This window comes from Cyphellophora europaea, assembly GCF_000365145.1.
Source record: "Cyphellophora europaea CBS 101466 unplaced genomic scaffold supercont1.3, whole genome shotgun sequence".
Taxonomy (NCBI): domain Eukaryota; kingdom Fungi; phylum Ascomycota; class Eurotiomycetes; order Chaetothyriales; family Cyphellophoraceae; genus Cyphellophora; species Cyphellophora europaea.
Genome location: NW_008481809.1, coordinates 3,427,142 through 3,450,219, shown reverse-complemented (window position 1 = coordinate 3,450,219; position 23,078 = coordinate 3,427,142). Strand labels below are relative to the sequence as shown.

The following is a 23,078-nucleotide window of genomic DNA, read 5'->3' as shown; positions in this document are numbered from 1 at the left end:
CTCCGTAGCGCTTATAGCTACACTTCTACCACCACTCTGAGCTAGGTGCACTATTTCAGCGGGTGTGCCCTGTAAGTTCCTAACTGTTGTGCCCGAGAAGTTGTATCCCAGACGCTTGGGGCTGGCTCTAGGTATGCTTCTAACCTTGACTATTCAGTGTACTTGATATAGCGCGTACACATGAAAGCTTCTCTACTAAACTCAATGTTACCTAGCAGTGTCGCTAGTAAGTACGCGTGCATGCAAAGACTGCGTGCTCTAAGTAAGGACGTAAGCTGAGAGAAACTTCGGGCTGAATTCAAGCTACGTACCAGTGGAGGGTAGGAGGTAGATATGGTCACGAACATCAACTACCTAGTACACTTCATAGAAGCTCACCATGGTACCCTGAGGGTATGTCGCATCACATAATGTTACTGCTGCTGTGTATATAGAACCTCTACTACCACCACCCAAGAGCTGGAGCTGTTACTGAAGACTACCTAATCGTCTTCCCTCTTACATGTGTACTAGGTACTCTTCTCTTTTACTGGGCTGTACAGGTACAGTATTTATTAATAACCTTGGTTTTAAACACAAGGAATAATGTCATGTTGTGGTGTTCTTGTGGCTCTGTTTGATTTCATCTAAGGTTGTCTAGGTCTATTGCATCACGTATGCAGTATTCGTTGATCATATACTTCAGAGTAATACACAGCAAAATTAAGTACCTTATGGACTCATCTACTAGCCCTGAACCAAGAACTACGGGTTTACTAGCTCATGGGTACAGGTTACCTACAGATGCCCTCAGTCTTCCCCAAGAACCTTCGTGGAAGGCCTGCCAGTGCTCTCGGTGTCACTTGTTGTTCTAAAGGTACCTAGTTAGGTACAACCCCGCTATTCGACGACCCAACACGAGCAGAGGTAGATATGTACTACCTAGTAAGCTGTCAGGTTCAGCATCAATGGGCGGTCGGAGAGAATGCGTAGCGTCACGAATCTGTGCAAAACAAGAGTCATTCATGAGTCCGCTGATCTAAATACAACGATCGGTCATCGCTCGTTTGCCAGACATTGTTAGCTCACGAGCGGACTTTCTCTTCATACCAGGCGTCGTACTAGGAGTTCCATCAGGGTCGACATCCTTCGCCTGCAAAAGCTCAAGCTGCTTCTGAATTCATGGTGAGGCGTTGGCCAGTGTCTTGCGGCCATCTCCCTGCCTCCGAAGCTTATCCCGCCCTTGTTGCCACTTCATGGTTGCCCGTGCTTCTTCTGCCTTGATCTCTGTTGTTTGGCGTTGAATATAGGCACTTTCAGTCTCGCTATGTTGACGCAAGAGGGTGATAGTTGTGGCTCCATCACCATCAAGAACCATCTTGCAAGCCAGCATCTCGGCAAGGAACTTGACATCTTGTCTGTCAACTCCAAAGCCAGTAACGGTACAGTCCCTATGACAGTCCCGGCAAATTTCAGGTGGGCCTTCAGCACATTTGGTGGGGCAGGGTGCAGGTTTGTTGAAGCCGTTGTGAAATAAGAAGTGAGCGGCGGGTCCCTGACAGGCTTCTGCTTCACAGGTATAGCGATTTTGCCATATACCATGGTCAACCATATAACCACAGTCAGCCCACGATGGCAGGTCAGCGTCATCACCACAGAGTGCTGCTACCTCGCAGCAATCCGGGGCCTGACAGTGAATCATGTTATTGTCCCGCGCAATTTGCCACTCAGTGGCATGAGGACCATAAAGCGTGGCGACGCGGGAGCATTTGGTACAGAAAGATTTGCTACGTGCTTCGTAGTTAGAGTCTGTATAAGCACGATGGCCATCGCAAAGTGTGGCAGGCTGCGCACAGTGTTTGCAGGGCTGAGAGCGAAGTGGACGTTCGTCAAGCAATGCGCGACGCTGAGGGCTGATGGGAGGCTGAGAAATGACCGGATCGCGATTGCTGGTCGAGCATCGACAAGTTCTAGTCGACTATTGACAATTGTGACATTGTAGATGTCCATCGCTATCACTGAGCGAAGCCCTTGTAGGGGAATCAGTGACATACAAATTGTCGCGACCTGTCTGCCTGCTAGGCTCAGTCATTGTTTCCACGCACTGCTTACAATACTTAGCGACACTAATGGTTTCTTTCTTCTGACTAAGGTAATACAGCTTTAACACTAGGTTGGAACCAGGTCCAAGCTGGTTGTGTGGCTTTACGAGTTGCTGTGTTCTTGATCGTCCTCGTGTTCATTTGGATTATAGCTAGTCCCTATATAGCGACAGGAAGGTTATTGTTACTATTGACCTATATCGAATGTCATATATGACCAGTGGGAGTGAGGAGGTGTTAAACCTTTGCCTGAGGGCGGTAATGAACGACAGGACTGATACCGAGTGCCTAATTTGCTGGGGAACAAATCATCAGTCCACCAAGAATGTAGATAGTGTGTACTGGGTGTAGAATGTACGAAGTGGAGGTGTCCCACGTTGGTCCTCCTAGACGAATGAGCGTAGACCACGAGGTGCTGCTGACGTTGTCGACTCCGTAGCCATGAATCGCGTGTCCTAGTCTGATGCAGCCTGCCCTGAAACCGTCCTTGTTTGCTTCACGAACCACTTGTTCCATCGCCGCCTTTGTTGCGGCATAGCAGGTATTGAAACTTTCCGGAGGCGAGTCTATCTCTCGTGGCTCTGCGTTAGGGATGATCTGGGCGAAATTGGTGGGCTGTAAACACCACGGCGAGATGAAAAACTTCATACGCTGCAGAGCGACAGTGAAGAAGTCGCTACAAAATAATCAAAACCGGCCCCTTTGGCAGTATCGAGAACATTGCAGGCGCCCTGGACATTGATGCCCCATGATCGATTGAGATGTCTGTCTTGATGTAAACGAGTTCCGAGGCCTCAGGGCGAGTCGGAGCTGTTACCTAGTATGTCGAATATACGAACCGCCGAAGGTGCTTCTCCGCGCCAGAGTAGGTGTTGCACGATCCAGCTTCCTAGAGGACCTACAGAGGTTAGCTATGACGAGCGACCTCTGAGCCACCGACCGGTTCCACCAACGACCACATATCGACGGTTCTTCTTTGTCGGTAACAATGGTCGCGAAACTTGCTCGTCGGTGCGGGCGTGCTTATTAGCTTCGAGGATCTCCTCTTTGGTCCAGCGGTGGGGCGCATGTCTTGCCACTTCAGGGGAACACCTCTCTAAAGACTATTGAAGGTGCCAAGCATACGGGGCCAGGCGTAGAATGCCCCCAAAACGACTAATAGCGCATTCATGGTCGTTGGTTGAGCAATGTAGCACGGAAGACAATTGTGTGGTCGGAAGCGGGGAGATCACAATACCGGCCCGAGCAGTTAATATCTCACGGCGTGCGAGGCTCGCGGAGTGCGGCAGAAGACCGAAGATCACTGCATCTGACATCTTTTGGAGTACAGACCCACGGACCCGTGGCAGAGTGACCAGACACGCGACGAAAATAAGAGTCAAGGTCTTATTCAGAGATCAATCCAGGGGTCTCGGGCAGCCTGAGGCGGGGCTGATAGCGTTCCATGGTGGTTGGGTTGCGAGCCTGCCCACCACAGATCGTACACAGGAATCCAAGTCGCCTCTCCCTGATAATCACGATATATCGGATTCAGCCAGCTGCTCAGTCTCCCCACCGATGCTCGAGCGCCAATGCTGCAATCACCGCGGCCCCAACCCCAGACCCGTCCTCTGCCGAAGTCATGGTGATGGGAGTTTCGCCATCTTGCCAATCGAGAATCTCACCCAGAGCCTCCGACCATCGGTCCTTGAATTTGGGATGCTTGTTCGCAACGGACCCGTCGGCAGCAATATGGCCCTTCTTGATGCCCGTCTTCATGCAGATCGCCCCTACTCCGCAAGCGCACAGCCGTGCGCCACGGACAGTTACCGTCTGTGCGAGATGCTGAAGCGCAGCTAGCTCCTCCTTTGATGGCTCGACGCCGAGTATGTCCTTGAACTGCTTCAAAGAGTCCTTCTGGCCTGGAGACTCGTCGTTCTCTAGTCCCGAGAGAAAACCGGTATCTAGAATATACGGTGCCTGCAATTTTGATATGTCCTGATTCTGCAAGATTACACCCTGCTCATGCAGATCTAGCAGAACGAGTCGGTAAATTTCTCCTAGATAAAGGCCAGCGCTCATCTTCTCGAAAGCCTGCTCGCCGGGCCTAGGTGACTGGGCATCGATTTGCTTGTCGTACTGTGTTCTAGGCAGAACCTTGTGATCGTTATCGAAAGCACCATACTCACAGTTGATGGCCATGCGTCCGCCCGAAGGTGCATGCTTCAACTTCGGAATCGAGAATGTGTTCTCCATGTAGGCGGCATTGCATCCCGTGCCGAAGATTGCTCCTATTATGGTCTCGCTATCGCTGTAATGAGAAGCAATCAAAGCACCTGTTGTATCGTTGACTAACGCTACAAGCTTCACAGGCAACTTCTATAGCGTGTCAGAGAGATATTGGGCACTGGAGGTTGCGTACCTTCTTCTGCATCGCATCTTTCAGCTGCAAAACTACGTCTTTGCCCTCAACACCTTTGATGTCGAAGCCCTTGGTCCAAGTTTGCAACACACCGTGATCAATCTTGTCTTGTGAAGCAGGGTATGAAAATGTAAATCCAAGCGGTAAGGGATCCCCCTGGGATCCGTCTAGGTTCTGGTCTCTGATGAACGCCTCTAGTGAGCCCGCCACAAAATCCCACAACTCCTCTGCATTGCCGGATTTGATTCCATCTCCGACTTGATACTGCTGCTGCTTGATCTTAGCGTCAACACTACCGCCAGTAAGGGTAATCCAGCAGATTCGGATGTTTGTTCCGCCAAGATCGATGGTCAAGAATGACCCAGTCTCCTTGCCAGTGGGGAGAGCCTGCACCCAGGTGACATTCATTGGGATATTGCGGCCATTCGCAGCAAGTCCATCCTCGAGTTCCTCCTGGAAACGTTGACATATCTCTTTGAGCGTTTTCTGATTCACCGAGAAGAGCTGATCGAGCCTTTCGATAGCGTCTGCGAGATTAGTCGATACTGATCCCATAGTCTTCGGATGCGGGTTAGGGGTGCAGCGAGTGTGCGGTGTTGATCCTGTGTTGACCGAGTCCAGGTTGATGGTACCTAAATCTGGGCCTAAGAACTTACCTCGGATAGACTATCCTTCCAAATCATAGTGACGTCAGGCCCTTCTGTCCGTTCGAACGCGATGGGCCCAATAGTGGTGCTCGAGAGGCAGCATTTGCGTCAATATGTGCGGGTCAAGACATTTAGCCTGCGTAAATGCCGTGCTTGGCAAATTGAGGCTCAAATGCTCCGAAGCAGATAGACGAATGATGGTTCTGGGATAGCCAAGACGGACCTCTGGGCCGGAAGGTTTTCTGATAGGTACTCTATGTAGACGACTCCTTATAATTTTGCCTTCCTGCGTTGCCTCCATTCACGCCTGTAGGTACATCAGCAATGAGCTCGAGAGCCATTGAAGCCAACGCACCTGAAAAAGCTGGACCTACCTCTCGCGCCCGAACTTGCTGGGAGGAGATGGCTTATTGTCGAGAATCTCTTCGATCTCCTGCATAGTCTTGTCATCTAGCTTCTCGAGCAGCTTGATGGCCTTGCAGTTGTCTTCAATCTGCTCGACCTTGGTAGCACCCAAAATGACAGTGCTGACATTGGGGTTCTTGGCAGCCCATGCGAGAGCCAGCTGGGTCATATTGCCTCCGAGTCTCTCAGCAATCTTGGTGAGCTTCTTCACCTTCTCAATCTTGGCCTTGCCCTCAGGCTTCTGTAGCGAGGCAACTGTGCTGTCAAAAAATTCCTTGTGGTTTGCGAAGCGAGAGCCTTCGGGAATTCCATCGTTGTACTTGCCGGTCAGGAGGCCAGACGCGAGAGGTGACCAAATTGTAGTGCCATACTGGAACTGCTGGTAGAGAGGGGCATATTCAACCTCGAAGCGTTCGCGGTGGAAAGCATTGTACTGGGGCTGTTCGGCGATAGGAGCAATCAAGTTGTAGCGTTCAGCGATCTGAGTGGCCTCGAGGATCTGAGACGCAGACCACTCGGAGGTGCCCCAGTAATAGGCCAGGTTGAGGTTGCGAATGACCTGAGTAAAGCCTTCAACGATCTCCTTCATAGGAGTGGCGTAGTCGGGTCGGTGAGCGAGGACAATATCGACATATGGCTGCTGCAAGCGTTCGAGCGACGACTTGAGGCCCTCGACCACGTGCTTCCGCGATAAACCGCGAGTGTTTGGTTCCTTCCTGCCCGTGCCAAAGAAGATCTTGGTGGACAGAACATACTCGTCACGAGGCCAGTCCAACTCCTTGAGAGCATTTCCCATTTCAATTTCCGACTCACCATTAGCGTAGGTCTGCGAAAGTCAGCACAGGTCAGGTCCGTGGGGCGACCTGACGTACCTCGGCAGTGTCGAAGAAGTTGATGCCATGATCCCAGGCCGTCTGCAGGCATTGCTTGACGATATTGCCTTTCTGAGTACCGCCGTACGTCAGCCAACCTCCAAGTGAGAACACGCTGACCTTGAGACCGGTTGGTCCCAGGTGGCGGAAGACCTGCAGCTGTCAGTGAGAGACTAATGGTAGACGGGAAAGCCTTACCATATCCTTGGGATCAAACATCGATCGGACAGCCATTGTGGATGGTGGATTCGAGTGTAGTGGCGGGTTCAACAATAATTATGCCTTGGTAGAGTTCAACTTGGGTATGCCGTTTGGGAAGGGTCGATTTGAGGTGTTGATCTAGAAGAAGGAATTGCTTAAAAATCAAAATCGAAAAGTCTAGCGGTGACAGCTTGAAGCAGGCTGTAGCTTGATGACGTTCGGGAAAATAGGAATACTACCTACCGACTGAGGGGCCGGGGGTTCAAGGTGGGGCTGCTTTGGGGAAGCTAGCAGCATGCGGAGTTATGCTGTCTTAAAATCCGAGCTGCCGTTTGTTCGTGTCCTCCGTCTACCCTTACAGCCTCGCCTTCGCTGAACGCAGAGAGTTGGTCCGGTCAAAGACATCCTCTGCTTCTCGCTCCATCCTCTTCGCCAGCTCTTTGCAGCTAGGCACATCATGAATCAGCCCTGCACACATGCCGAGGCTCCAGACGCCCGCATCCACATCGCCCGTCTTGTAGACACCTTTACCTCGCTGCCCGCTCATGAGATGGGCCACATCCTTGAACTCGACGTCCTTCTTTGAGTTCTCAATCTCAAAGACCTCTGTGCTGACTTTGTTTTTGTGTAGACGCGTGGTATTCCTGAATTTTCTCAGCACCAATACCGTATCGTTTTCCGTCGCCTTCACGATAGCCTCCTTAACTGCCTCATGGATTGGAGCCTCTTTTGTGGCCATCCATCTCGTGCCCATGTTCACACCAGCCGCTCCCAGGGCCAGAGCGGCTGCTACTTGTCGTCCGTTGGCGAATCCACCGGATGCCAGGTATGGGATCTTCAGCTGCTCTGCACACAAGGACAGTAGCATGAGCGAGGTTGTATCATACTCGCCGCCATGACCGGCGCACTCAATGCCATCTATCGAGATGCAATCCACGCCAAGCTTCTCCGCTCTCAAGGCATGCTTCAGCGTCACGCACTTGTGGATGACCTTGCAGCCATTGTCCTTGACGTATTGGAGGATCTTACTGGGATCTCCGGCCGTTTCAATAACCCTGATCCCTTCTTCGACTGCGACCTTTGCATACGCTAAATAGTCAGGCTTGTTGATTGCTGGTAGCAGTGTGATGTTGACGCCGAATTGCACGGCATTAGGCTCAAGCATCGACCGGCATTTGCGAATTTCTGCCCGCAGCGCCTCTGGCGTGGGTTGAGTGAGTGCCGTAAGAAAGCCCAGGCAGCCAGCATTGGCAACTGCAGAGATGAGCTCTGCTTTTCCAACCCACATCATGCCGCCCTGAACCAAGGGCACTTTGACCCCAAGCTCAGTAGTGAGCCAAGTATTAAGCGGCATGATGACCGATTTGCTGGGCTGTGCGATGTGACTATTCAAGGAGGGATTTGATCCCTTTCCGATAATCTCAGGATCGACGAGACCGTGAGAATGACGGACGGAGGGTTTCTTAAGAGCTTACAGTGCTGCGGTGACACTGAGATGGTCTTACGGCCGTCTGAGGTAGATAGCCGGGGGGGAGCGTGGCACCCCACATGTGCCGAGGTATCTGCTTTCACTGCCTGGTCTAAATCTCACCCTCCTCTCTAAATTTGTCCAACACCTTGAACAATGCATTTTATTGCGCGTTCGGGCCAAGGAATGGTTTCCTCGGCTGCCCACCCATGTCGGAAGGACAAAATCTCCATGCACCTTTATGCGTACGGGCAAACCAGTACTTCACCACCGCTATGAGTATCCAAGGCACGTCGGGAAACTTATGCTTGCCCCCTTCAAATGTCACATCGTTGCATCCCAGGGCGAATGGGAATTGTTCGTCTTTCGTGGCGGCCGCTGCCGCTGCATTGACCCCGTCTCTGAATGTGGCAAGGATCTTGTCGCCATCGTACTTTCGCATCGCCAAGATCGAATCAATCTCACTCGTCAAGTGCTGCACCAGAATTGGTATGAACTGGTCCATGATGGCCAGTAGGTCCTCGCTTCTGTATGCCTGTGACTCGGTGTTCTGAGTGTACTGCTTTAGCTGGTGCAGTCCTTCCTCGAATGTCTTGTGCTCTTCGATGTTCTCATTCATCAGATCGGGAGTATTGGAGGCTTTGACCCACATGGGGAAAATGATGTCTTCTTCAGTTTTGTGGTGCAGACTGATCTCACTGACAAAGGCTTGACAAAAGCGCAGGAAGTCCTTGATGTCTCGAGGCTCGCTGACGTATGGAGCATAGTAGAAAATGCTGTTGATGGCACGGATGAAGCAGTTGTGTACGAGCGTCATTTCGACGGCGCATGCGATGGCGCCATGCTCTTTGGAGTCCAGGTCCGGAGTTGAGATCAATGGCAGTGGCTCGCGATGTCCTTCTCGGGGAGACATGTTTGTATCGTGCAATGACCGCGACATGATAACCACATCGCCATTCCGGCGAGCTCTGTTATATGGCTTGAAACGCTAAGTCCAAGCTCGTTTAGGTAACCAAAAAGGGTGGAAATCTGGCGACGCCATACGCAAGGCCACCCATTGAATAAGCAGGACCGTGTCTTCTGTCATACCTACCTATTAAGTCGGTAGCTACCTATCCAGTAGTCACCAAAAACCAGGAAAGTTGTGTGCTACTGCTTGGAGACTCGGTCTACTGATTGGTTCTATCAGCCTTGGCTGTGCGAGAGGACGAATGGGCTGGATCAACAAACCCGGCACATAGCATTCCTCTGGCCGCTCGTCAGGGGCACGCTGTCGCTTCCTTCGCGAAAGCGAGTGTCCGTCAGACTCAAATCCTAGACATATCCGGCATGTTCATAGGAGCCGGCTGGGCAAATATGCGGCTTAAGAAAGTCTTGGCAGCAGGTCCCAAGGTATCAAACGGTAGCATTGAGTCAGCAGTGCCCCCATTTCCACCCTTGGTGAGCCTTCGCGTTAAACAGCAGAGGCGATCGCCAGCGTGATGCTCTTGCTGATCTGTGCCCTAGAAATGAGCCAAATAAAGCACCGAGGCATGCACATGTGTAGGTATGTCCTGGCAGAGATGAAATAGTGAACGCATATCAGTCTTGGCTATTCAGCGCGAGCCATGTCGCAGGACGTGGCTGATCATACGGTGTAGTCCAGCGCAGTAGGTAATTGACACCCGAAGCCGCCACAGTCGCTATGTAGTAAATGGCTAGGAGACGGCAGGTCATCAACCTCGTCTACAATAAGCGCGGAGGGGCTGGAGGATCGGAAGTGCTGCATAACAGAGGCTGCGTGTTATTACAGTCGAGCGCTGGCCATGCAGCTCTCGGGTGGGAGCCATGTGACTGCTTGATCAGTCGTAGCACCTGACTGCGCCGGTATAACGTATTGTTACGCATGTGGCAGGCTGAGGCAGAGACAGATGTGACAGTGTCAGTGCATTATTGAGTTCTGGCCCGCAACGCGTTCGATGGTCGACCAAAGTAGCTCTGCTCAACCTCTCTGCCATCATTTGCGCGGTGTCGACTCCGTCATCGCTTGACCATAGCTGGCATTGGCGCGTCGTTGATGACTCAATGAACCGGGAGCGGGAGTCTGGCCAAGGATTGGTTGGGCCCATTGTCGAGGTGGGTCTAATGAATGGTCTTGATTGGGTTCAGACTCCCAAGGCAATTAGCGACAGGAGACGCTAGCAAAAGCTACAAAACGCTAGTCCAACGTGGGCGCTCAGCGCCAAATCAGGGGGCAGTTCTCAATCAACCAGTTGATGGCTCTGCACTTCTTCGCCCTCGAGAGGAAGAGAAAACAATGTGGTAAAGAGAATGGTGAGAAATGGGTTGTGGTCATTTGGAATTGTCTAACGTACTCATTTTGAGCATCACAGCCATGAATTCGTTATTGGACAGAACCCGATTAGTTAACAGTAATGTTGGTAGTATATCCAGAACCAAAATCCCCTTTGTCTACATTTGTGACCAATACCCCTTCAATATGGACAAGACGCTTACAGCATCATGGCGAGACCAGCCAGAGCGATGGCACCAGCACCAGCGGCACCCTTGGAAGCAGCACCAGTGTACTCGCCGACAGCGGGCTTAGTTGGGGTGTAGGAGACCGGGGCAACGGGGGTGGAAGAGACAGCGATGCTGGTCTCAACCCACGAGGCGGCAGAGGTAGCAGAAGGCGCAGGCACATCGGCCCAGGTAGAGGAAGCCGCGGAAGAAGCCACAGGGACCTCAACCCATCCAGTCGAGCTGGAGGCGGCAACGGGGGTGGTTGAGGAAGAAACGTCCTCCCAACCCGGGGCGGTGGTCGAGGTGACCTTGACTGGGGCGCTCGTGGTGGTTGTGACGTCCTCCCAAGTAGCGGCGGGGGTGGTGGTCGAGGTGACCTTGACGGGAGTGGTAGTGGTCGTCGTCGTGACGTCCTCCCAGTCGGCCTGAGTGGCGGGGGCAGCGGCCGCAAGGGCGACGAGGCTGGCAGCGATGAAGAACTTCATTTTGATTATTGGTGGATTTGGTTGTTTGGTTAAGCGAATGACTAGAGTTGGACTCTGTGATGCAGCTGATTCGATGAAGCGAGTGACTGATGGAGGAAGGAAGACAGAGGGATCTGGGAGCAGGACTTGTCTTAAATGCTCTGCCGTGTGCCACCCAGCGAATGTTTACTGGGCTAGTGTCACCGGGTAAGGTACACTGGTTAATTTCCACTGTGGTAGTGCTCGCTCTGGTATCAGTCGGTCTGGTTACGGCGAGTGCTGGTCCGGACCCATCTTCGAGGCCGCGCTAGTGGCTGAAGTGGCGTTGAAATTGGCCAACCCGGTAGCGCACCTAAAAATGGGCTGCAGGCAGTGACCCAACGTAGCCGAGATGGGAGCTATAGTTCTGGACCAACGTTGCGACTGTAGCCGGTATGGAGACGTTTGTAAAGGTTACCGCCGGATTTGCAGTCACGATTGGACTCGCCTATGGCTTGTCGATGGATCTTGACCATCTCAGTCGTATCGTAGCATCAGGGGAGAGGAACTTGTGTACCTACCCCGGAGTCCATGGCATGGCAAAAATTTGCAGAGCAATCACCGAAGCTCCGCTGGTTCCCCTGATGGATGGCAGTAACCGCTTACAAGCAAAGAACCGTGTTGAGCCGCCGCTGGCAGCTCTCGTCAGATCTCCAATCGTTTTCATGGTGACAGGGTAACAGCTCTGGCGTGATCGAGAGCGCTAGAGTGTGAGGCTTGCCCAACGAATTGAAGAGCGGACTCGGTATCAGCCACCGCGGGCCTTTCCTCTAGCAGCGCCCGTTGACATCTGAAACCTGGGCGAACAAGCGTTTGCCAGGCCCACGGGAGATTGGCAGTCTGGGGCTGGTTGGGGATACCAGGATGGTGATTCGAGAAAGTCCTGGAGGTGCCATGGAATTGAGGTGACCACATGAATCTTGTTGTATTGGCCACTCAGCATCGATGGCGAAGCTCTAGCCGACAGATGCCAATTTGGCGAAGCCTTTCAAGCGGAGCGGTCTCCTCAAAACGGCTGTAGGCCAGGCGATGGCGGAGTGAGAAACAGGAGGGTAGTAGGCTTAACACGCGAGATTAGCCTTGGCGATCTATTCCAATAGAAGGCTACCGCCAGTAGCCAATGATGCTTGAATCCATCGTAGCTTCCTCCTGTTTCACTTACCATCCATCTTCTCCTTTCTTTCCAAGGCGGCAACACTGTTCCTACCGTCGCACTGTGTGGCTACCAAGCAAAGCACGACTAAAGTTGTGAGCCCCTTTTACGGCCTCCGTCTCAGTACTACTTTGCAGGACAGTGCCGAGTCTGCCGCGTTTACCGAGTTGCCTTGCTCCCGTATTTCGGGGAGAGTGCTCAATTTGCATAACGCAAAAGCAGCCGCGATTCGACGCGTCCTCGATGCTGGCTCGCTCGTGCGGCTAACACGCCACTCATACGCCTTCTTTCGTCCTCTGGCGCCTATGATCCCATGATGGCGCATGATCATACCGCAACTAATACTCACTGTCAAGCCTAGATTGGATGGCAACATCTAGCCCGGCGCTTTCCACTGTCCGAAGCTATGTCCGGAGGTATATCCGGTTCAATGGTCGCAATTTGCGGCTCTGTTCGCGTGCTCACACTTGTAAGCCAAATTCACGCATTTCCCTCTCAGGCAACAGCACGCCTTTCGTAGTTCGTGCAAACCCACCCTTCTCCTTTTCTAAACATAGCCGGTTTCTACTCGAGCGCGATCGACTTTGCACGTCCTCGATCAACCGAGCCAGTTTACAATTACAAGGAGCCTCCACCGTGGTCTTCGGAGTGGAGGACATTCAGTATCCGATGATTGTCTCACCCAGTTCAGCTTGGGCGACAGAACCAGCCGAATGCTGTGCCCTTGAGATCCTTCCACTGCTGCATGAGCTGTTTCTGCACTCCTGGCACAGAGAGAGTAGACTGTCCTCGTCTCCCATCACGTTATGCTCAGGTACCTTGGAGACATGAATAACGCATCTCAATGTGGAAGGACCTTCAAAACCACAATGTTGTAAAATGGAGGCTGATTACTAGGTAACCTCTCACGTTTCGAGTCGTGGGTCGGCTGGCCGGGGGAACCACGTGAGATGGATCCCGTGACAAGAACCATCGACATACTCATGCTGGAATCGAGACGAGCTCGGCCTCGATATCACGAATGAACAACCACAACGAAAAGGCTCAAGGGCCTTGGTAGTATCAGACCAGGACTGCACGCTATGTCAATTGGCATCCCGGAGAATTAACCTCCTTTGAGAGCATCCTTGCGATCCCGTGAGAACACTCTCAAGATGTGCTGCCAGGTAGAGCTGCTATGGGATGGTCAGCACATGTTTCGTTTTTCAGAAAAAGATCATAACCAACTTTGCACAGCTGTGCGGCGACGCGGATGGGTTGAATTGCATGGCATGACTGCATCAGGTTTGTGCTCACGATGACGCGTGACCAAGATACCTTATGCAGGAGTTCGGCCTCCAGCAGCTGGATATGGTTATTAATTTGTACCACACATCTGGTAGCATCGGAATAGCGCGGCCAACAATCTGATACTCAAAACAACGATGCAGAAGGTATTGCTTGGGCCTATCTGAGGCTTTGCCTTGTGCGTTGCACAACACAGAGGCCTAGTGACACCGTGTCAAGCGCTCTACTGACGCGCAGCTCTCCTCTTCGGCGCCAGCGCCCATGCGATTATGTTACCGCCACAATGACGCCGACAGTCGTCCCTCTCGTCTGGAAGGGAAGCTTGACTGACAGTCTCTAGACTGCGCCTACGAACTTAACGCACTCCTTGTACCTCCCTCCCCGTCGTCAACTTAGGCCGAGCCTACTTTACGGAGAGGAGAGATGCCACCCCATTCTCAGCGGAGCAGACAAGGAAATAATATAGCTCTATTGAACCCGCAGTCACTCTTCATCGATAGGCCCAGTCCAGCATCACTACGTACTCTCAACAGTTTGATGCGGCGACGAGAGCAAAGGGTCATCTGTTTTGTCCGAAAGCGAATGACTGCTGGGCAAAAGTCGCAGCCAGAGCCATCAAGATACATAATCAACGGGGTTTTGAAAGCGCTCGGACTGTAGCCATCACGATACGTTCGATCGCTACAGTCGGTGGCTTCAGGCAGTTGTCGGAATGTACAACCGGCGGCGATCGCAACTGGAGGGGAATTCAGAGCGAGTGCGCTATTTATACGCGGCTTGCGAGAAAGAGAATCCATGGTTCAATGCAACGCAACACAGCGGCCTGGATGGGAAGAAATCAACAGAGCACTCACCTGAATTGATCTGGCGAGCGTCTCATGTGGAAGTTGCGGATGTGGCAGGACTTAGTATGCCGGACTCATGCCGCAAGTTCGGGATCAGCATCCTTCCCTCGATTTCTACGTTCGCCTTCTCTGTTCCTTCTTTGACGCTCTTCTTCCTCATCGCCGATTCCCTCGTTCTCCCATCCAAGGCCTGAAGGTTCCCATGCGTGCCATTCAGTTGCCCCTTCCATCCCTTCGGGAGGGAGAGCCCAAACAGGCAAGGGACTTTGATACCGCCATGCGCCGTTCAAATCGCCATATGCAAGAGCATGGAGATAGATGCCCAAATCTTCAGGGGCAGGATCGGAATATAGTGGCGTTTCGCAGGTCTCACACACCTCACCGGTCATTTTCTCGCCCTTCCGCTTGTTATACTCCTCGACCTGTGCATCATGAGCGCGAATGAGCTGGCCATGGTTCGGGTCGGTGTAGCCCAGGTCCAAATCCAGCGTCGCTTCAGCTGCCTTCCCGGCCAGCATGTCTGGAGCAGAAAGACGGCCATCAAGCGCTGAAGACGCGTGAAGAGTACCTTGCGGTATGCCTTTATGCGGTTCCCCGTCTAGCCGGAGATGTGTCGGTCTCTGCGGCTCGGAACATTCAAGCGCCTGGGCCTCGGAAACTGTCATTTGCCGCGTTTGGTCAATCAATTTGGATGCCGAAAGCGTTTCGGATGTTTCTGGCAGTTCGTCCTTGCCCATACGAGACAGGCGGGCTATGATCTCCTTGTCGTGGTCCCCACTCGCGTCATGCTGGGCGAGGCCGTTGCCAAAAACTTTCCTATTTGAATAGATAGGGTCATTGCTGATGGGGTGGCCGAGAAATTGCAAGTGAACTCGTATCTGATGTGTTCGACCAGTAAGAGGTAAACAGTGAACGATCGAATACCCAAGATTCTCTGTTGTCGGTAATGTTCCATCGTGAGCTGCTCCGTCTGGTATTGAAGAGGAAGTTGGCTTAGGTGGGTAGTAGGCTATCCGCCTGAAGATCGTCTTCGCTGATTTGCCAGTCGCGCGTGCCCTGTTCAGGCCCAATATTGGGCTGATCTGGAGAATGCTCTCCTCACACTTCACAACGCCTCCCTTGCCGTTACCAGCGGCCTCATCGAAACCCGCTCCTTCGCCGTCCGGGAAACGACCAACCACACGTGCCACGTATTCCTTTCTCACGGTACGAGATCGAAGCTTCTCGCTCATCCGCTCGGCCTCTTTGGCGGTCTTTCCAACAAACATAACGCCAGATGTCAGGCGATCCAGACGATTGCAAGGCAAGGGGTTGAAAGTGTACCCCCGCTCGGCCCGCATGATCTCGACGACCGAGTTGAACTTATAACGTCCAGCTGGATGAACAGGCACGCCAGACGGCTTGTCAATCACAATCATGCTGTCATCCTCATGAATCACTCCAACTGGTTGCGCAGAGACTGGAGGTTCGTGTCTGTGAAGAGTATGGGCCACCACGTCCCCGTTCTTGACAATCGTGGTCGTGTCGCAACAAGGCTTGTTGTTGATCGCTATTTGCCCGCTCTCGATTGCATGGCGATAGTATTCCCGGTCCCTGTCGCGGAATTCTGACGAGAAGATATCTAAAATCGTGCGGCCCCTCCATCGCTGCTTACAATACGTGTTGTAAGTGAAGTGATATGGTCGAACTCGGCGCAGGCCCTTCTCGATGTAGTATGGAGGCGGCCAGAGGTCACCTGACGGAGTCGTTATGGTGTCCGGAAGTATTATAGGCGCAGGAGGGTGGCCTCTCTGACTAGTATCCGTGATGTCTGTAACCGGCGCGGCCAGTGGGGTAGTCAGCGCCATCGGAGGAGCGGACGTGCCCAAACGGCGGCCGAGCAATGCCGCCAGACGTTGGGAGGAAGCCAGGGGTGAAGAGGGAAATGTCTATATCTAGTCGGCATGCGCACGCCGATATTGCATGCGAGGTTGTCGGGTGGCAGAAGCGAAAATGCAAAAGGGAGCGGGAAATAGATAGTAGGGTTAGGGCATGCACGAGAAAATGTACTAGTCTTGCATCATCCAGCATATCTCGCCAATGCGAATGAATAGAAGTCTTCAAAGCGCAGGAAGGAAGAGGATGGATGGGCAAGGTGGTGCAAGGGAAGCTATAACGATCGCTTGTGGTATTAGGACGCAGCTTAAGCAAACCTCAGCCCTTCGGCAGGCATAACAGCCACGACCACTTGCATCGCCCTTGTTAGCCATAAAGCAGCTCGAGGCAGTCTTCAATCGGGTTGTGAAGTTTTGAAACTGTTTCATTCAACCGTCTCCGGCATCCAGTATCTCAATAAGTACTTCATGATGCAGGACAGCTTTTATTCCACTTTGATGTACGCCATTCAAGCGCGATGCTGATCTCGGAATCATCGTCTGTCAACTCAACCATAACCTGTACTTCAACTCCCTTACGACTCGGTGGTAACTCTAGCCTTGGGGTTGGTGACTTTGACACCGAGGGCTTTGGCCTTGCCGATGATTTCGACTCTCTTCTTCGATGACACGGCGTGGGCGATCTCGGCAGCATAGGTACGGTTGTGCATGAGCAGAAGCTCGACGTCCTTGGGGTTGTGGACGAGGAATGCTTTGTGGCCGGAAGGCATCATATGGCGGGTCTTCTTGTTCGAGCCGAAACCGATCTGTAATTCAATCATCAATACCAGTCTTTCTTCTGCGGCTACAGATGTTCGTAGCCAGACATCTCCACCGTCTAAGTAGAACGTACCGAAGGCATAACCATCTGACCCTTAAACCGTCTCCGCACCCGGTTGTCGATACCCTTGGGCTTTCTCCATGCTGACGGAACACACTTGAATCGGTCGGACTGGTGGCGGAACCAGGACTTGCGGTGCTTCTTGACAATAGGAACGTGCTTCTTTGCGGAGACCATCTGAACGAGAAGTTAGCAGGCAGATTTCTCTACACTTTTTCGACGGGTTGAAGTGGCAATTGTGCGCAGACTTCAGACGATGTTGGCGCAAAGCGCTGACGGGTTCGAGGGAGTAATAGTATCGTACCTTGACGGTGTTGTGGTCGTCCGAAGAGTTGTCGATTCGTCGAGGTTGTGATGTCCCAAAACGAAGGCGCAGGCGGTCGTCGAGATCCGCAGGCCCAAATTCTTCTGTGTGAGGCCTTGGCGCCAAGATTGACATCGATTAGTACCAAAAGTGGACTAGTGCAAACTGGACGCCCCGTCAGCCTTGCCGCTGGGACGCTTCGATTTGAACTACCTGGTATCTGAGGCATACTCTAAGTGAGACCCACAAGTAAAGTGCTTACCGAAATGGACTACACTGTTCAAATTGTCTAGAGTCTGCTCGTTTGCCTATCGTCATTCTAAAACTCCTGGTACTTCAACAGCATTGCCTTACCACCTTGCTCACCGCTGCGCAGGGCCGCCTCGATGAGCTCGAAGTCTGCCAGCGCTTCCTCGGGCGACTGCTCAGGGCTGCTCGTACCAGCTACTAGCGCTTTGCCCCATGCTCTCACCTCGGGTGGCACGCCTGATCTCTCGTCTTGGATCTCCCATGTCTTATCGCCCGCGGTCACCGTCGAACCTGACACACTGACGTAGCCCTTCTCGCACCCGACTGCGCATACCTTACCCTTCTGCGTCGTACCAAAGCTGATAGTAATGGTACCGACTGCACCATTCTTCGCTTTGGCAACGGCTTCAATTGTATCGACAGGGGGAAGATGAGGCTGCAGTTGTGCGGTATGTGCTGACAATGTAACCAGTGGGTTCTCTCTACCCATCAGCAGACGCAGACCGGCAGTCTGATGGACTCCTCCATCAAGCAAAAAGCCTCCTTGATGGGTCGGGTTCTTGCGCCACCTGCGACCGAGTCAGTCGGAAGCCTCTCGCTGGACGTACAACTCACTCTGTCTCGAAATACTTCCCACCTGAGACTAGGGTCTGCATCCGGCATCTGAATGTCAATTGCTTTCCCATTGCCTTGACTTGCTCAGCTGCATGATTCCAGGCGTTGAGGTACCGGTAATTCTCGCCGACCGACCAGGTAACCTTCTTGGTGTCGATCTCCGTACGATACCATTTCAGTAGTGACACGGCTCCCTCCATATTCTCGGCGATTGGCTTTTCTGACAGCACATGCTTGCCGGCAACAAGAGCCTTGCGAATGTATTCTGGCTGATTCTTGATTGGCAGGGCGATGATCACAGCATGGATGTCTGGTCGTGCTAGCAGGTCTCCCAATGTTTTGCCTGTACCTGAATCTTCGGAGTATAGCTCAACCTTCCCTTCATCTACCTCAAGAGATCTGGCTGACTTGAGCGATCGTGACCAGGCAGCCTTGAGGTCTAAATCCTTGCTGGCTTCAACCGCAGGCTGCTCTTGCGTCAGTGATAGAATACAATAGTTTTGCCCAGCATACTTTATGCTCTTCCCGGGCGAAGATGCCTCCCCCCAGAATCGCAACACCTAGAGTCATTTTAGCAAATTAATGATTTCTAGATTCCGTAGAAATTATTCTGGAAGCTTTCCGTATGAGTGATACAAGGAATATAGGCCAGCCGGCAAAGCAATATGGGTAAATGGGGTAAATCTCTGCGGCTATTTTATTCAAGCCTATACCGAATTTAGCACGAGCATGACACCGGGAACCCATTCACATCGTCACGTTAACATGCTCTCTCTCATCGAAACCATGCCGGCGACGGAAGTCACTGGGCGTGCAGTTACTTCATCAGGTCGGCTTCTGCTTGCGACAAATGAATGTGGCGCAGCACTATTAAAATGGCAGTTCGATCGTGGCGTCAAATCTCTCGAATGATCTCCGATCTTTTTTGCCAATGCGGGCCATCGCCTTTAGCTTTCGCTGGGCTTTCAGGCTTGATAACCTCGCCCTCATGGTCCACGCTCTAGGCTTGCCGTAGTCCCCAGCGCGGGACACGATAGTGTGCATGTGGCAGCACAAGTTGTGACAAGCATCACGCGGATTGTTTGACCCTCATCAACGCGCACCGTGTCACATTTCGTGTCGTGTAAGTAGGGCTCTCCAAGTCTACCGATAGTTGTCCGGTTTCGCTCTGTTCAACCTTGCGCCTCATCCTCACCACGAATTGCAACCCCAAGTGTTCCTGCCTTACTACGGCTCCATCATACTCTCGCTACAATCTTTCCTGCTAACTGTCGTCATCGTCACTCTCCAGCTCCTGAGGAGTGAACTGAATCCCACTATGCCTCGTCCGTCCATCTCGGAAAAGAAGCTCCAAGAGGAGCTGCAGTATGCCATTCGCCACGACCACTTAATACTCAACCGCCTTATCGCGAGTCGCATGCCGCTATGCCTCCCTCCAAAGACCGATAGTCCCCTCCGCTTCGCCCTCGGCCTCACGGTCTTTGGTCACCTTTACACTTCGTTCGAGTACGCGTGGGAAACACTCCTTTCGCAGACCTCAAAACCTCCCATATACCTTCTCGATCTCGAAACCGACGGTATCTCCAGACACTTGCGTCTGTCACGCGATCTTCATGACTTGGCACATCTACTGGGGACGAAGGCGTCGAAGCGCCTGCAGAAATTACACAAGAACACGAATTACTTTCATCAAGACGTCTTCCGGCTGTGCGAGAAGAAGCCATACCTAATACTTGCGTGGGCGTGGACAATGTATCTGGCCATCTTCAACGGCGGGCGATTCATTCGCGCGGAATTGGAGAAAGCGGGCGACGACTTCTGGGGCACGAAGAATTATCCGCTCGAATTCTGGAACTTCGAGGGTGGCGATGATGGGGAGAAGATTCACGATGCATTTAAAGAGCATTTCGACGATGCTGCGGAAGGTCTGACCCGGGAGCAGAAGGACGAGGTCATCGCGGAAGCGAAGCGAATATTCCACGTTTGCGAGGAGGTGGTGCATGTGCTCGACAAGAAAGTGGGCGAGGAGGAGGGACAGCAGGCTGTCAAGGCACTGTTGGGGGCTGTAAGTCCTATGATGGCTGTAAGGGCGATCCTGAAAATGTGCTCGAAGGGCTGGCGGGCTGTTGTCAGAAAATGTACCGGGCGGGGGCGGCCAGGGATGCTACGGGAGGAGCCTCCCATGTCCAAGAAGGCTCGAATGTCCTCCTGAAATTACAGGTCATTGTAAGAGAGCGGATTAGAGTGACAGCCACTGTGTGTGATCAACCAACAAACCCTCAGATATCCAAGACGCGGGCTTGTTGATCAACAACGTTCAGTTACATCACATTTTCTCGATGGAGTACATCTTAGAATACAGTAGCCTGCTCAACGCCGTATGAACGCTCAGATGTTTGCATTCGAAAAACGCTTCCAACACCATGCATCGACTGCCACAGAATCACAGCTGAGCCCGTACTCTCTGCGCTCCTCCTCCAAGCCCAAACTTGGGCTCTCTTGCCCTCGCCTTTCTGCCAGTCTTGTCCAGGAAAGTAGCAAAATACCCTTCCAGCGCATCCACCGTCTCTTTGCCCACCAGCCGAACCGCGCAGGCCACGTGGCCATCCGGCCTCACAACAACCACCCCGCCCTCATCACCTTCGAAGCCTGTCTTTGCATGACTCGGCGCCTTCGCATCTGGGACGGCTTTCTGCCACACATCATCCGCATAAACCCTTGCCGCATAGTCATGGAACAGTTCCGGCAGATTGGAGACTTCAATCTCGGGCCTTCTGGCTGCTACGACCAATGCGAGGGAGAACAGCGGCGTGTGAGGGTTATTGTGATCGTGATGCGTATCCCGCTCCTCGTCCGCCCAGCCAAAGCGGCTATAGAATGATGTGGGAGCCTGCAGCGCGGTGGCAAAATCAGATAACGCTTTGTGCTCCCCTTTCTTGGCTGAAGATTGCAGGCCGGCGAATATGAAGAGTCGAAAGGATCCATTGCAGGGAATCTCGTTCTCGAGATGCACAAAATTGGCGTCGGCAACACGCGTCGCATTGCTATTAGGCATGATCCGGCCAGTCCGTAGTTTAGGATGGTTGGTCAGTAAAAGAGGATGTTGATAAGTGTGCTCGGCTGAATGGTTGTAGATATTGGGCCCATAAGCGACGCCGTAGCCGGCAGTGAATTCACAATTGGCTTTGAACATCGCCACGAAGGGGTTCTCATCCTCGGGAGCTGATGTGTTGGTGTGGTGAGAGGTACTGCTATTCGAGGCAGAGGAAACTTCGGAAGAAGAGGGTTGCCGCGTGGAGAAGAGGGCGGCATACTTGTTGTCGAAATCGAGAAGCGTTTCGGCGACCGACTTACGCTCGGTCTCATATGTGGAGAGAACGGAACGGGAGGCAAAACCGGACTCGACGTGATGAAGCTTCCAGGCGAGGTTGATGGCATCGTGGAAAGCAGTGTTCATGCCTTGGCCAGCTTTGGGAGAGTGCGTGTGGCAGACATCGCCGCCCATGAAGACCCGATGGTCAAGCGTGTATTTCTCTGCGATGCCCTGGCCAATCGGATATACGGAGTACCATTCAACACGGTCCCAATCGCAATAATAGGGCTCGAAGATATGTTTGGCTGCAGCTTGAACTTCTTCCACGGTTGCTGTCTTGCGAGGGTTGAAGTCCGGGTCAGTGGAGGAAGCGATCTGGATATACAGGCGGACCATGTTGTCCTCACGAGGGATGACCATGATACTGCCATGGTCGGAATGAATCGTACATTTCATCTTGATGTCGGGAAAATTGGTCCGTACAACACCATCCATGACACCCCAGACGTGAGAAATGGGATCTTTGTGTCGGATCGGGACCTTGAGCTGTTCGCGAACGAAGCTTTTTGCGCCCTCGCCACTGAAGAGGTATTTGGTTCGAACGGTGTCGGTGACATTGCTATCCAGGTTCTTGAGTTCCACTTCTACAGGATATCCTGGGTCTGCGTTATTGGTCTCAAATCGTGTGATGGTCCAGGGTCTCTGAACATTGTTGCCGTTCATGCGGAGGTCGTCGATCATGACTCGTTCAATCAGACCCTGGTGAAGCAGTGCAGTGAAGGGATATCTGGCATCGAGGAAGCTGGGACAGCTGGCCCAGGTGCCAGTCCTGACGATCTTGCCACCTGGCGCGGGGTCCCAGAAAGCGACTTCAAAGACTCTAGCTGGGTCGTAGGCCATGATCTTCCGTTTGAGCCCTAGATTTCTAAGAATCTCCAACGTTCGAGGTTGAATGCCATCAGCACGACCGGTGGCCGTAGGCACTGGTCGATTGTCGATATGCCTCACATCATAACCCCATCGTGTTAGGCAGACAGACAAGAGCAGACCAACTGGTCCAGCTCCGATGATGACGATGTCGTGCTTCTTGAAATCTTTGGTCATACTGGCGGGCGTGGCCAGCGGGTTAGCGCAATGCTGGAGAATCACAAGAAAGCACTGAATTGAAAACGCACAGGTATGAAAGGAGGCATACGGGAGTGCCGGCAGGCTTATATCTATGACATGCTGAGGCAAGAGGCCAGCTTCGGCCACAGAGCACGGCAGGTCCAGCGGCTGGACTCTGGGTGGACGGTAGCTGCATTTGGGTCTTCATGCCTCACAGGGACTCATCCGATGACATTGCCGTCAGGGTCTCCATAAGCCTGCCACCGCTTGGAACTGATTCGAACGAGTCGGTTGGCCAAATTCCAGCTCCAGGTTCAACAGCCGAACCTTGTCCCCGCAAAGTCGACACCTCGGATGTCCGCTCGGCAGTC

At 52.7% G+C, this 23,078-nt stretch overlaps 10 protein-coding genes across 10 annotated transcripts; 1 reads left to right on the top strand and 9 right to left on the bottom strand.

The window, feature by feature from the left end:
• Window positions 1-3,623: 3,623 nt before the first annotated feature.
• HMPREF1541_04231 (uncharacterized protein) lies at window positions 3,624-5,037 on the bottom strand (the record flags this gene model as incomplete). Its single annotated transcript, XM_008718577.1, has 2 exons — window positions 3,624-4,439; window positions 4,483-5,037. The coding sequence occupies 2 exons, from the start codon at window positions 5,035-5,037 to the stop codon at window positions 3,624-3,626; spliced, it is 1,371 nt and encodes a 456-aa protein (XP_008716799.1).
• Window positions 5,038-5,499: 462 nt separating this feature from the next.
• Window positions 5,500-6,640, bottom strand: HMPREF1541_04230 (uncharacterized protein; the record flags this gene model as incomplete). The annotated part of the gene is made up of 3 exons (XM_008718576.1): window positions 5,500-6,360; window positions 6,407-6,559; window positions 6,605-6,640. 3 exons carry the CDS (start codon window positions 6,638-6,640, stop codon window positions 5,500-5,502), a joined length of 1,050 nt encoding a protein of 349 aa, XP_008716798.1.
• A 322-nt stretch (window positions 6,641-6,962) lies between these two features.
• On the bottom strand, window positions 6,963-7,961 carry HMPREF1541_04229 (uncharacterized protein; the record flags this gene model as incomplete). The annotated part of the gene is made up of 1 exon (XM_008718575.1): window positions 6,963-7,961. The coding sequence occupies one exon, from the start codon at window positions 7,959-7,961 to the stop codon at window positions 6,963-6,965; it is 999 nt and encodes a 332-aa protein (XP_008716797.1).
• Window positions 7,962-8,238: 277 nt separating this feature from the next.
• On the bottom strand, window positions 8,239-8,988 carry HMPREF1541_04228 (uncharacterized protein; the record flags this gene model as incomplete). The annotated part of the gene is made up of 1 exon (XM_008718574.1): window positions 8,239-8,988. One exon carries the CDS (start codon window positions 8,986-8,988, stop codon window positions 8,239-8,241), a length of 750 nt encoding a protein of 249 aa, XP_008716796.1.
• Window positions 8,989-10,567: 1,579 nt separating this feature from the next.
• Window positions 10,568-11,062, bottom strand: HMPREF1541_04227 (uncharacterized protein; the record flags this gene model as incomplete). The annotated part of the gene is made up of 1 exon (XM_008718573.1): window positions 10,568-11,062. The coding sequence occupies one exon, from the start codon at window positions 11,060-11,062 to the stop codon at window positions 10,568-10,570; it is 495 nt and encodes a 164-aa protein (XP_008716795.1).
• A 3,377-nt stretch (window positions 11,063-14,439) lies between these two features.
• Window positions 14,440-16,212, bottom strand: HMPREF1541_04226 (uncharacterized protein; the record flags this gene model as incomplete). The annotated part of the gene is made up of 1 exon (XM_008718572.1): window positions 14,440-16,212. One exon carries the CDS (start codon window positions 16,210-16,212, stop codon window positions 14,440-14,442), a length of 1,773 nt encoding a protein of 590 aa, XP_008716794.1.
• A 602-nt stretch (window positions 16,213-16,814) lies between these two features.
• HMPREF1541_04225 (60S ribosomal protein L32) lies at window positions 16,815-17,296 on the bottom strand (the record flags this gene model as incomplete). The annotated part of the gene is made up of 2 exons (XM_008718571.1): window positions 16,815-17,045; window positions 17,132-17,296. The coding sequence occupies 2 exons, from the start codon at window positions 17,294-17,296 to the stop codon at window positions 16,815-16,817; spliced, it is 396 nt and encodes a 131-aa protein (XP_008716793.1).
• A 446-nt stretch (window positions 17,297-17,742) lies between these two features.
• On the bottom strand, window positions 17,743-18,857 carry HMPREF1541_04224 (uncharacterized protein; the record flags this gene model as incomplete). Its single annotated transcript, XM_008718570.1, has 3 exons — window positions 17,743-18,241; window positions 18,288-18,754; window positions 18,801-18,857. The coding sequence occupies 3 exons, from the start codon at window positions 18,855-18,857 to the stop codon at window positions 17,743-17,745; spliced, it is 1,023 nt and encodes a 340-aa protein (XP_008716792.1).
• A 748-nt stretch (window positions 18,858-19,605) lies between these two features.
• Window positions 19,606-20,499, top strand: HMPREF1541_04223 (uncharacterized protein; the record flags this gene model as incomplete). The annotated part of the gene is made up of 1 exon (XM_008718569.1): window positions 19,606-20,499. One exon carries the CDS (start codon window positions 19,606-19,608, stop codon window positions 20,497-20,499), a length of 894 nt encoding a protein of 297 aa, XP_008716791.1.
• A 231-nt stretch (window positions 20,500-20,730) lies between these two features.
• Window positions 20,731-22,704, bottom strand: HMPREF1541_04222 (uncharacterized protein; the record flags this gene model as incomplete). Its single annotated transcript, XM_008718568.1, has 1 exon — window positions 20,731-22,704. One exon carries the CDS (start codon window positions 22,702-22,704, stop codon window positions 20,731-20,733), a length of 1,974 nt encoding a protein of 657 aa, XP_008716790.1.
• Between the last annotated feature and the right edge of the window lie 374 nt (window positions 22,705-23,078).